The sequence below is a fragment of the Elgaria multicarinata genome, chromosome 1 (assembly GCF_023053635.1).
Source record: "Elgaria multicarinata webbii isolate HBS135686 ecotype San Diego chromosome 1, rElgMul1.1.pri, whole genome shotgun sequence".
In the NCBI taxonomy this organism is placed as follows: domain Eukaryota; kingdom Metazoa; phylum Chordata; class Lepidosauria; order Squamata; family Anguidae; genus Elgaria; species Elgaria multicarinata.
The window spans coordinates 23,910,186-23,924,433 of record NC_086171.1 but is presented as its reverse complement, the minus strand read 5'-3'; the positions used below and the strand labels follow the sequence as shown (position 1 = coordinate 23,924,433).

At 40.2% G+C, this 14,248-nt stretch overlaps 1 protein-coding gene across 1 annotated transcript in view; it reads right to left on the bottom strand.

Moving 5' to 3' along the window:
* Positions 1 to 14,248, bottom strand: part of GADL1 (glutamate decarboxylase like 1) — a 120,699-nt gene that overhangs the window by 42,317 nt on the left and 64,134 nt on the right. The window contains exons 13-14 of the mRNA XM_063125015.1: positions 8,183 to 8,234; positions 3,517 to 3,606 (exon numbers count right to left, since the gene is read on the bottom strand). Of these exons, the coding sequence (XP_062981085.1) occupies positions 3,517 to 3,606; positions 8,183 to 8,234 (142 nt within the window). The remainder of the gene's footprint in view (positions 1 to 3,516; positions 3,607 to 8,182; positions 8,235 to 14,248) is intronic.

The window sequence follows — 14,248 nt, the reverse complement described above, 5'->3', positions numbered from 1 at the left end:
TTTCTGTCGTTTGCTCAAAGATTTATGCCCATTAGAAGAGAGATAATTGCTTTTTCCGGCAAACGCCGCTTAGAGCCTCAGAAGAAACCCGCCATTGCTCAGGCGGCCAGCTCCGCCCCCCCCCTAGCCCCTCATCTATTGAGTAAAGCAGCAATCCCCATTACCCTCTTCCTTGAAAGTGCAGTGAACAAACCCTACTCTGCCTTTTCGAAGCCTTCACTGCCTACAAATTAACAATATGGGGATTGAGGTAGCAATGTGGGTAAAAGAGTCAAGAGCAGGGATAAGGAAGGCTCCTCTCTCTGCTCACATCTCTCATCCAAATTCACCCCACCAGCAGATCCCAGGCTTGGTTCTGTTTCCTGGTCATGTCAAAGTATCATATAATATTTGAAAATAGCTTTTATCATATATAGATAGGGTGATATAGAAGCGATAGTTCATGTTCCATCTTTATGGGTCTCAAAATGTTTATATTTTTCCCATCCTGAGTGGTCTTTCTGAGATCTGTACTAAAATCACTCAACATACAGTGACTTTCACTGGTCTGAACAGGGTCTTCAGGCCCAAGACAGAAATGTGCCACATTCCCTTACCACAGCCTATAGGCCTGATTCACATATGATGTTAACCCATTGTATGGGTTGTTGAATTCTGGATTGTGGTGATGTGTGAACCCAGCCATTGAAATAGCATGCACAAAGTAGCTGGAGAAATGAAGGCAGTTTTTTTTCTAAGTCATGCAGTATTTGTCTTTTGGAAGTATATGAATGGCGATATTTCAAATTGATAGCAATCCATGGAAGAAGGAAAGTCATGTTTAAATTTGAACGCCAGACCCACAAACACATGACACAAAGCAAAACACAATCTTGTTATAACTCTTTAAGGGTGCAATCCTATGCACACTTAGACAGAATAAAGTCCTACAGCAACCAGCATTCCCCAGATAGGAGCTGTAGGACTTTTTTTGTCTAAACTTGCATAAGATTGTACCCTAAACGTCTTGAAGTTCTCTATCTTGTTAACTTTATTTCATTGCAAAATGCTTGTAAGTGAAAAGGAACAAAAATGCCACCAGGGGGCATGGTCAGTACTAGCAAAAACAGTTCAAGATTTATCATTCCATCTACATAACTTCAGCAGTTTCAGTTCACGAATAGTTTTCGTTATGTATTTTGCAAAAAAGACTATGCTATCTCCAAACTGCTAGTTGATTGTAATATCTCTTTCTGTTTACCCAGTTATATTATACTGTTAGTTTTACCCTACCCTGTACCTGTTTACCCTACCCTATGCTTGTTTGCATTCTCTTCCCCTCCTTATTGCTTTACCATGATTTAATTAGAATGTAAGCCTAAGCGGCAGGGTCTTGCTATTTACTGTTTTTCTCTGTACAGCACCATGTACATTGATGGTGCTATATAAATAAATAAATAAATAAATAATAATAATAATAATAATAATAAATTTTTGCAGACAGAAACATCCCTGCCTTTTACATCTCTAGAATCATGGTTAGTCAATATCCCCCTGTTCAGCATTCCCAGGCATCTAATTGCTCACAACTAATGAAAAGTGACACAAGCTCTTAAGGGTAAAGACCGATTACATGTATCCTTTACCATAGTCTCCATATTTGTTTCATAGGTCAAAACAACAGTCATAATTGATACACTGAACCAGAAAATATGAATCAGGGTCCATTAAGAGCTTAACATCTCAAATATCTCCTGGGATCAGCCATTAAGGGTGCATCCTAGGCATGTTTAAACAGAAAATCCTACAGCTTCCATCATTCCCCAGCCACCATGGCTGGCTAGGGAATGGTGGAAGATGTTTAGAGAGAAAAAACCAAGACAGTCAGCATAAATTGGTTGTCAGTTGAGGGCACCAAATTATACAGATTTAACTTATTCCACATGGGAGGACAGCGAATATGTATGGCAACAGCTAGACCTAAGGTTTATCCTGGGATCATCCAGGGTTCGCCCCTGCCTGAGCACTGGATCCCCTGTGTGTCACCTAGATGAACAGGTTTGACCCCTGGACGATCCAAAGATAAACCTTAGGTCTAGCTATGGCCTATGCCCATCTGCAGAAAACCAATAGGACTGTTTAATTTTTCAGGGGAGTTACTCTAAGTCAGATGTTTACCTATTTGCCACTACTGAAAACCAACAGGACTGGCATAAACCACAAGTTCATGGTGCTGTTGCACATGAGTTTTAGCTACATGGCTTTGTTCCACTTTCCAGAAACACCATTACTATAAGAAAAGTATAGTACAAGCTGCTGTCAGCTTCCATTTATTTATTTATTTATTACATTTTTGTACCACCCAATAGCCGAAGCTCTCTGGGCGATTCACAAAAAATATGTTATAAGGCCAAATATATTCTTAGGGGTCTGTGCAAAGGGATGGGAAGAAGGTACCCCTTCAATCCCCCTTCCCTGTGCCAGCAAGAATGAAAGAAAAAGAAAACTCTTATAATTAGCTGTGAGTGATCAACAAGATTTGATTGCTACACTGGAGCGAAGGAACAAGGTGTCATTTTGTGCCGGCTTTTGCCAGATACTGTGAGCTAGTCCCTCAATGCGGCAGAACATGGGGTTAGGCTGCTAGAACGACATACTTCTGTTTATATATCCTGCGTGTTTATTTCAAGTATTAAGACAACCTAGCAACATGAGTGATGCATGACATTTCTCATTCCTTTATGGCAGACCGTTTGTACAATTTCCTTAATGTGCAACATCTTTTTCCTAATGAACCTCTTTGTGGCATTCTTTGCACACACCCACAGTTTTCCCACTTTTTCTCCCCAAGTTCTTGCATTTGCCACCACTTACAAAGGTTACCAAAAAACCTAGCATTAATTTTATCCCATTCCAATTTCTAAGTTCTTTTATAGGTTACTTAACATCAGAAATGTATTCTTAAGCATTTTCCCGCTTATAATATCCACTAATAATGCAAAGCAAGTCCCAAGGACAATGTTAAATGTCTAAAACAGGTAATGAATGGTGTGCCTAGACAATGGGTATGGAGAACACTGTTCATCTTCTCTCAGCTCTGCCATCTGTTAGCAGCTTTGATAGCAAGAGGAAGGCTTGTATAACGTCTACATCTATTATATTAATAGAGAACTTAATTAGACTTGTCTGAGATAGCTGTAAACTTTTAAATCCCACGAATACCTATGTATGGATGAACAACAACACTTTGATGCTGTAATAGCTTTGTGAATATGTCCAAAAGTAGATTTCAGTTTTATTTCAATGTGTATTAGGAGCATAAATCCACACATCACTAGGGTGGCCGAGTTTTTCCCTTGGGAAGGCCTTTAAGAGCTGGGTGACAAGCAGAAATTCAACTGACAAAGATGTATCAGTACACTGTATACTAGGAAAAACATCCCCTGCTAAATGTGATGTTTGTCATGCAACTATTAAATGCACAGGAGCCCTGCTATTAAAAAGTTAGTGATCTTATGAACAAGATGTAGTACTCACATGTTCAAGCTTCTCCCAGAATTCATGTCCTTCCTCCATGTTTCTCAAACTAGGTGGAATGTACCAAAAGCAAATATTTGCATACTCCGGCTAAAAAAAAAGAATTAAAGTTTTTAGGGCATACAAAGAAAGTTCACCAATCTACACATTTTGTGCAAATATCACAGCCAATGTGGCTAGAATGAAAATCTTACCTCGGATCATGGGCTTGGCTTTGGACTGTCATAAGAACATAAGAACCTAAGAAGAGCCATGCTGGATCAGACCCAAGGGTCCATCTAGTCCAGCACTCTATTCACACAGTGGCCAACCAGCTGTCGAACAGAGAACCACTAGCCGGACACAGGTACAACAGCCCATGTTCCCCATCAACTGATGTATATAGGCTTACTATATACATATGTATATAGTAAATATGTGTATTTGTGCTTTTAACCTGTTGGTTGTCTTACTATGATTTTAATTTTTGTGAACCACCCAGAGAGCTTCGGCTATTGGGCGGTATAAAAATGTAATTAATAAGTAAATAAATAAATAAATACTACCTCTGATACTGGAGGTTGCACTTAGCCATCAGGACTAATAGCCATTGATAGCCTTTTCCACCAGGAATTTATCCAACCCCCCTTTAAAGCCATCCAAATTGGTAGCCATCAGTCGCATTGTCATTAACTGGCGGTCTTATTTAATATTTGTATATAGTAACATGAAGGTGAACAGAATGGACCGTTTACTTATTCCAGGTCTCTCTCTCCCCCTGACCCACATTACTTTGTAAATTTTATATTTATTTGTTTGTTTGTTTGTTTGTTAAATTTATATCCCACAATTAAAAAATAATAATTCTCAAGACTGATTCTATGCTCGTGTATGATCATTTTAACATACACAAAACAATCACAAATACACTTAAGAATGTAAATCAGGGGTGGGCAAGTTCAGGAGGTCCAGGGGTCCTTTTCCACCCCTGGATACCCCTGCAAACCATGATCCCACTGCGCATCACTGCAATTTCGCAGCTTGGTGGCAGCAAAAAATAATAATGGTGGTTTGCTGCGAATTTCAGCGGCAAACCACCAAATTTCACCTCACAATGCCACAGAATTTCTGTGGTGTAGGGCCAGGGCACACTAGAGTCTATGGGCCATGTTTTGTTCACCCCTGCTATAACCTTTGATAGAAAAGGGAATTTCATTAGAATAAGTTTTATTTTGTTAAGTAACTATAATAGGTATAACACATTCCCCCTCTATAAAATGCACAGTTCTTTCTCAACACTTTTGATTAAAAAAGGAGGGGCATCAAAATGGAGGGGTTAGCTAGAGCACACTGTCATTCTTCCTAAATGTGAATGCTACCTCAATTACAGTTCTAATCTTCCTCCCAAGTGGGTAGAAACTACCAGCTGCGCTAAATTCTTTCATGAAAGGGCACTGGTTCTATTCATAATATCATTTTCTGCCTTCCTTCAAAGAATGTATTAAATACAGTTTAATCATCAAGGAGAATACAGTTGTCAGCAGGAAGAGATCAGCAAGCGTGCCACCTGCTGCTACAAAATAAGATGAAGTTAAGCTTTCTCTCTGGCAGGAACAGGCCCAGGTATGCACTTGCTGAACACTGAATTTAGTTTTCAGAGGATTCTGGAGAAAAAGAGTGCTTCCAGATGAGGCTTTTAAGTGTAACTGCCCTGGCTCAAATACAAGAGGTCCAGACATCATCATCTTCCACTTGTAACCTTCCTGTGTTTTCCGCTGCTTCTGCCATCTTTTTTCTTACCACAAAAAAGAAAAAGATTAAGAAATGAAAGATGCTACCAGTCAAGAGTAGAATAATGCGTCTTGGCCAGTAGCATTAGGAGCCATCTGTCTGGAAGCACCCCAAAAGAGGGAGGTGTCACCTCACTAGCACTAGGTACACCCCACCATTCGATCATTTAGGGTGCAATCCTATGCATGTTTAGACAGAAAAAGTCCAACTCCTAGCTGTCTGTGGAATGCTGGGAGTTGTAGGACTTTTTTTTATGTCTACACATGCATAGGATTGTGCCCTCAGACTCAGAATTCCCAAATAAACATTGGCCCCATTCAGAAGACACCTTAAACCATGGCTTTAACTATGGTGAATAAAGCAAAAAAGCCTTATTCATCATATTTAAAGCCACGGTTTAAGGTGTCTTCTGAACACAGCTTGGCTTTCTGGCTTAGCCACCATGGTTAAAGCCATGGATTAAAGTGTCTTCTGAACAGGCCCACTGTTTCTTATGGAGCAAACAAGCTGGGACTATTCATTCATGTCCGATTCACTCAGTTTATGTTTTTACTTCTTTTTTTGTACTTGCCATAAGGCAACTGCCACCCAAATGCTTGACTGAATAAAAACTAACTAATAACATGCACTGCCATCACTGGATGTTCTTTTATCTTATTTCAGATTGTTCCTTAGCAAGGAGAGACTGTCATGACAGAGGATGGCTTCACATACTCAAGCAACCAAGGTACAATTATAGTTTATTATCTAGAAAAAAATCTTTCCTCAGGGGGCTTTCAGTCAGCGCTCTGAGAAATAAAGTTAAAAACTGCAACAGTGGATGAGGATGAGGTTTGTAACTGCCATGATTTTTCTGGCATCTCAGTGACTGTGCTACTATCTATAACCTGAATGTACCACTTGTGGGTAACCAGTTCATTGATTGTTGAACACCAACAAAATATTATGACTAGAAGAATCCTTAGTTCTTCTTTTTCTTGTGGGATAGAATCATAGTGTGCGGCAGTCGTGCTTAAGGGCTGTTTGGATCTCGTCCTTGGGTGAAAGAACATTGATCTAACAATAGAACAGTACAGTTGGAAGCAGCCTATAAGTCCAACCCCCTGCTCCATGCACAATCTTTCTTTTTACATGACAAAGTTTATTTCCTTCCTTTCTCAGGAAATATCAATCCTTAAAAATAAGGGTTTCTGCCAACTCAGCGCCCTGGATGCCAGTCTGCGGAGCCCTGCACTTGTCCGACTCAGTGCGTGCCGAATTGGGCAAGCGCAGGGATCCCGGCATACCTGCAAGCCTCCATTTTGTGGGAAACCATGGCTGCCATAAATAGGGCCATTTATACAAATTTCCTGCAATTTTGTGTAAATGGCCATGCATGGCTGCCATTTTGTGCAAAATGGGAATTTACGTAAAAAGCTTAGCTGCCATTTTCCACAAAATGGCACTTGCAGGGAAGAAGGGACACTGCAGATCCACGGACTCTCTGGCAGCTTGTCCCACAAGCCTACTGGGGGGAGCAGTGGGGGTCTGGTGAGTGGTGTGGGAGCACGAAGGTTCATCTATCCCCAGTAAATATTCCTGGGTAACAATTTTGAGAAAATTGAGAATGTTTCCCAAGTATCTTTTGAATATACCAGGGCTATTCCGCAGATGAATGTTCTTGTTTTGGATGGATACTCTTATCCACACCTACATCTGGTCTGTTATTATAATACATGGTGTCATTACATCAATTCATGTTATAATTCATACCTAGTGACATTGTTACACAGAAGTGCCATCAAAAACCTTGGCATGGCAATTGCACCATAAACAGTCCTTTCTGAAACATTTCTAGTTTGCCTAAATTGCTGAATGTCTGCACAGATACTAAACTTTTTGGTGGTGATTTTACAGTGTCGGATGCCTGATGCTAGAAGATCAGAACCACAATCCTTCCAGTTCTGAGGCGTACGCTTCAGCTACTAAACCTTCCCACCTTTGCTGCTGTTGTTATTCTTGCAGAGTTTGCCCAGGACTCAACTTGATCCAAATCTAGGTTGCTAGTCCTATATGTTTATGTCAGCAATCCACTGCTAATGAGTCAGGTTGCAAAAGCCACCCTTTCTTGGCATAGAAGTAAGCTTTGCATGCAGAAATAACTAAATTCAAAGCTCGGTATCTCGAGTTAAGGATCTCAAGCAGTGGAATCAGGAAAGAGAGTAGTGCTCAGTCAGAACTGGATGTACCAACAACCTGATGCACAACTCCATATAAGGCAGAATTTCTGGTTATCACAAAGGACACGTACCCTTTGCCTGGTGTGGGCTTTCTTCTATGATACCAGGAGACTGACTCAAGTGTATACTTGTTCAATAATGCTGGCCAGCCTTTGGCTTACATACAGGCATGATCTCAAACTATTGGACAGGCTCTTTACAGATGGCAGTTTTGGTTACTGATAGAATTCACTATGAATTTACGACGATCATCATGCTAGACTCTAAAGTATCTCACAAACATTTTCATAGGAAATCTGAAGCTTTTCATGCTTTGTAAACTCTCATGTGACACTACACTCTGTAGTGTCACATGAAGAGATTACACATGTTCGCAATGACTGGGCCCATCTTATTTATTTATTTTTAAGTCAAGGGAAAATATTCAATATACAGTAGTTTTCAGCCGTCGCTGTGATGAGAGTAGAGGAGCCCATTTTACTCCATATTGAATTACATATTAGGTGATTACTTACATCCTAAAGGTCTCCTCTCCCCCAAACCAAAGCAGTGAACAGGCTGATGAAATGAAATACTGTCTACGTAACATAGCTTTTAGCATTCCTTGCATCATCAGTTCCAAAATGTTTGTTGTAATGTACATCCACAATATCAAGTTGCACTTGGCACAAACCTACCTCCAACAGCAGCTGGAATCCTTCCCTCTTCTTAATTTCATCCACTAGGTATCTGCAATTAAACATATATAAATGAATACGTGCAGGCATTAACAATTAGGTCATATAAACTACCTAATTAATCCAAATATGAGATTACAGCATTTATACATTTTTAAACATCCAGTCAGTGTTAACCATCAATTAAGTATGATCCTTAGATATCGGCTTACTACGTCTTACTAAATTTATGCATCCATATCTAAACACTATACATTTACTTTGGATTTAACCATAGAATTAATCCTCCAACTCTGGTCATTCTGCCAACACAAAACTCTTCCAAGAATTAGGAGCAATTTATTACTCTGAAATGACCTTTGTCTGATGACAGGGTTTGCAAGAGCACTCACTGGGGCATATCAAAGGCATTTCTTCAACATCCTGTGTGGTGGAACTCAAAAATAATAATAATATAAAGTGATCAAAATGAATTGCAGAACAGCTTAGTATTAATTCCCAATGTAGCCATGCTATTATCATGAGAAGGTCAAAATGTTTAGAGCTTTGGTAAAAGCTTAACGACTCCATATAAAGAGGCACAATGAGAAATATACAGGCAGCATTCTACCAAATTTCTATCTAAGTACATCTCCTCCCAGCTTCCAGAAGCCCTCAAAGGCACTGTGGTGACTGACAAGCCAGGATAGGCAACCTTTTGGGTCCAATTGACTGGTAGCCCTAAAGCCCTCCATCTGGAAGTATCCTTGCATTAAGCCAGGGATAGGCAATGTAGCACTCATGAGCACCAGTGCACCCTCGGACACCTTCCTTGGCACCTGTCGAGGTGCCCTACCCCTCCCATTTAAAAATTATAACAACGTATTTTCTTCATGGCACCTGCAATTTCTTCAAAATAAAGTCAGGGCCTCTAGCAGCTGCCATACTTTCCCATGAATATCGCTGGACCACATGGGTCTCAGAGTCATTCTTAGGAAATGAATGCAGGCCAAAGCATTGCAGGCCAATGCTTTCATCTGCAGTTGTGCCTCAGCAGTTTCTCAAATGGACCCCAAAAGATTGCCTATCCCTGCATTAAGCAGTCAACTGTTCCTGAATGGTTGTGTTCATGTTTTAACTAAGACTGAATGGCTGGAATATTGCTTAGTAACAGGTTTATTTTACACTATGTCAAACTACCCACATGGATCAGATTTATGTCACAGCCCACCCACTATTATTTCTTCGAAGTATCATAAGAATTGCCCTGCTGGATCAGACCAAGAGTCCATCTAGTCCAGCACTCTGTTCACACAGTGGCGAACCAGCCACCGGCCAGGGATGAACAAGCAGGACATGGTGCAACAGCACCCTCCCACCCATGTTCCCCAGCACCTGGTGCACACAGGCTTCCTGCCTCGAATCCTGGAGACAGCACACAACCATCAGGGCTAGTAGCCATTGATAGCCTTTTCCTCCAGGAACTTATCCAACCCCCTTTTAAAGCCATCCAAATTGGTGGCCATCACTACATCTTGTGGCAGCAAGTTCCATAATTTAACTATGTGCTGTGTATCAATTTACACATAAGTAGATTTACCTTATAGAAGACCAAGGACAGCTCTGGAAATTTCATCCCATCCTCCCCATTTCTACATCTCATTCTAGGACTAGGCAATATCCACTTAGATCCCTTACTCCATGCCTTCCTGTTGCAACCCACAATTGGGCAATATTTTCCACAGCAGTAAGATGCCTTGGAGGAATGGGGGCATACAAATATGATAAGTACAAATATCTATTATTCAAGATAATTTTGGGGTAAGGAATAGCAGGGGGAACAAGTTGGAGGGACAGAGAAGGACTGAGTGCTTTATTTGTGCTGATGTAAAACTGGAGTCAAAGGCCCTCCAAACAATGATTTCTTCAAGTTGTGTTCTCACAGGGGAAAATGGCATTCTTATTCCATGGTATTATCGCCGTATGATTCATAATTCATTAGCGCACCCCAGTTCTGACAAGAATGCTGTTAAATAAAGGCTGTGTACAAATGTACCGTGAAAAAGGAGTCACTGCACATTTTCCCCCAGGGTGAAAGTCCAGCTTCTTCCTAGCTTCCCAATGAAAATTGCAGATGCGTTTATCAGTGATTCGTTTGCTGATTCCTTCATGCTTCAGGCAGGGTATACGATATATATCCACATCTATGTTATTCAATTAAATATTCATTCATCCTCTTTTTCTTTTAAGCATAATTTTAAAATAGTTTAAAAATGGAACTGGGCAGTGAACTTATGACACCAGACATTCCAGTCATTCAGTGCTGAGCAACGTTGGTTTCTGTAGCAAACATGTAGAAGTTTCCACTGACCTTGATCCTGACAAAATAATGTACATCTGAAAAAATGATGGAAGTATGCTTCCACTATGGCCTTTCCGTCCAGTTTTCTTTGGTAGCATAGTTATCACTGCATACCCTGAGCTCACAAAGCAGCAGAGGAAGACAAGGAGCTTGCAAAATTAAATGTATAAAATAAAAGACAATCTAGTTTTAAATGGTTCTGTACCCACAGAATTGCTGACACATGTCAGAGTTTTGCATTCCACAGGAGATTTTGCCAAGACAATTCAGAGGATTCACTAAAGACAATAAACACTAGAGAAAGTGTTTGTGTCAGAGTATAGAGCGTTGCCAAGATGTTTGTTGTTAACAAGGTTTGTACATGTGACTTCTCTCTCTTCAGTATATATCCATGCAACCAGATTGCCATGGTGAACTGTTGCCACTAGCACCAACACTGCCGAAATGAATGTGGTATCCCTATAATAAAGCCTATAATTGTGATTCATGTTTATCTCTATATTAATGTGATGAAAAAGTACATAGTGTTTTATCATTCTTTATTCATTTGCTCATTCTCAACACCCTGAGAAGGAGGCCTAATCTACACCAAGCAGGATATTGCACTATAAAAGTGGTATGAAAGCAGTATATAAAAGGCAAGAGCCACACTACTGCTTTATAGTGGTATGGAAGTGCACTGACAACTGTTGGGGCCAATTGACACATACCATATAATGCTTTCATACTGCTCTCATAGTGCTATATCCTGCTTGGTGTGGCTCATGCCTTTTATGCATCACTTTTATGCATCACTTTCACAGTGCAACATCCTGCTTAGTGTAGATTAGGTCGTTGGCTGATATTACTCACATTTTGCAAGCAGGAAAGGAAGAATACAGTGGTGAAGAAAAGTTTGTTAACCCCTTAGGATTGTAATGTATTTCCAAACTAAAATGGTATTAGACCTTAATCTAACCCCATAATCCCAGATAAAGAATAACAGATTACCTCATTAAACAAATGACACACAAACATGGTGCTTTTTCAACATTTATCCACAACTGATTCAACATTCAATATCCATGTGTGAACAAGTATGTGAACCTTTAGATTCAGTATGTGGTGGAACCCCTTGAGCAGCAATGACTTCAAGTAAGCTTTCCCTGTAATTGTTGGTCAGTTTCTCACATTAGTTTGGAGGAATTTGGGCCCATTCCTCCTGACAGAACTGCTCCAACTCAGTGACATTTGAGGGCTTCCTTGCATGAAAATTTACTTCAGGTCCTGCCACAAGACTATGATGGAGTTTAGGTCTGGACTTTGATTAGGTCCTTCTAAAACATGGATTTTTCTTCTTCTTCTGCAGTCATTCTTTTGTGTGTTTAGGATCACTGTCTTGTTGCATGACCCACTTTCGACTCAGGTTCAGCTCACGGATGAATGACCTGACATTCTCCTCTAGAATCTTCTGATACACTGTAGAATTTGTGGTTGTGTCAATGAAGGCAAGCCATCCAGATCCTGAGGCAGCAAAGCAGGCCAAAACCATCACATTTCCACCATCATTCTTGACAGTTGGGATGAGGTACTTCTGTTTGAACTCATTGTTTGGTTTTCACCAAACACAACAACTCTCACTGAGGCCAAAAAGTTCTACCTTTCACTCATCTGTACAGAGAACATTGTTCCAGAAGTCTTGGGGATCAACTATGTGATATTTAGTAAACTTCAGATAGGCAGTAATATTCTACTAAGAGAGCAATGGTTTCCTCCTGGCTATCCTTCCATGAACACCATTCTTGGTCAGACTTGTTCTGATTGTTGAGTCATGAATACTCACATTAGCCAAAGTGAGATTAGCCTGCAGATCCTTGGATGTTACTATGGAATTCTTTTTTACTTCCTGGATGATGCACCAGTTTGTTCTAGGAGAAATTTTGGTAAGACGACTGCTCTTGGGTAGAGTGAGTGTGGTCTTGAACCTCTCCATTTTTATGCTATCTGACAGTGGATTGGTGGAGCCCCAAATCCTTAAAAATGATTTCGAAACCCTTTCTAGACTGATGAGTAGCAATAACTGCTTTTCTGAGGTCCTCAGAGATATATTTTGATCATGGCATTCACCAAACAACTGATTAGATGAAGACCAAACTCACAAAGCTTCTGATCATCTTATAGGATGGGGCCTCCTAAACTCACCCCTGAAGATCTACTAATTACTTAAGCATCTGGTTCTATTTATTCCCTTTAACTGAGCTGATCCAACCAGGAGTTCACTTACTTTTGCACATACCCTGACTCTTAAGTACTCATTGATTGCCTAATTTATACATTGTTTTATTTCACAAGACGGTTAATAAACCTTATTAGATATTTAGAAAATAACTGATTTTTTTCTTTCATGAAGGTTATTATGGTAATTATATTTTATGAAGGTTATCATGGCAAACTATGGAATTTCCGTAATTATCATTAGGGTTCACAAACATTTTCTTACCACTGTAAGAGATTCTGACTTACCCAAGAAATACACAGCAGTAATGTTGTGACACATGCACAGAGCAAACATAGCTTTCAACCATATTACTTAGCCCAAATGTGATTTTGGAAGCACTACTACAAAAAATACAGAATATTTCCTAAAGAATCAGCTCAGCATTCTGTTGCAATTAACTTAAAATATCAAGCCCCTGTAAGGAAAATGGCTAAACCGAGTCTCAGATCTGCAGTCTAATATGAAGATATGGAACCCAGGATTCCCTGGAAAGCAGTAAGGGGACAGATAAATGGTGAATGTATAGTGGCTGATATACAACACAAACCATATTGCAATCCAAGTGAAAATATTTCCAATTCAGCCTGGCATTGGGGGGGAAAACTTGCCCTCAATTGATAAGGTCAGTAGGCTAGCTCCAGAATGAAGACAGTCTATATTCAGAGACTCTGAAATATTATCTCTGCAGCATCAGAGTGAAGCTTACTGTAACGTATCCAGAAACATGCAGTACAGTTGGTCAAATAGTTAACAAACCTGGCTTTTTGCCCAGAGAAACTGATGCCTCAGCTGTAGAGTCCTGGTGCCTGATGCTCAGCTAGCAAAGCAGCTACTGTGCTGAATATCACGGCTCGTCATTATCAGATAAAGGCAATTTTCTTCTTTGGAAAACAGTGCCACTTTCACTTAGATACACCACTGGCTAAATCCCAACCATCAAAGGGAAGTATTGATCTCAACAGGATCATTAATCTGTATGTTCTTAGCAAAGTGAACTTGGAAGAATGACCTTGATGACGAACAATTCTTTTACTGATACTACTATGTATATTCAGCTAACTCTGAATATACATAGAATAATAAGATGGGATGATAGTTTAATCAGTAGGCCCAAAGGACATCTAACCAGAAAAATTATGACCGGCTTTTGTTTCCAGCATGTTTGTCTCTACAGGACTTCCGTCATCATGGAGCTCATGGTGGGATGCTTGTTGAGCCTTTTCTTCAAATATAATTCAGATGCATACTTCGGGCTCATCTGATCAGTGATGACTGACTGGTGATCAGAGATAACAATCGGGGTTTCCTGCACAAAGTTGCATGGAGAAGGAGCAAGACTTGCAGAAAAAGCTTGCGGGCTGGATGGAGAACCTCCACAGAACAATCCTGCAGTAAACTATGGTTCGTCAGATCAAGAATATGTGTTGTGCCCACACACTCCCCCCGTCCTTCTCTCCGTAATTTATTA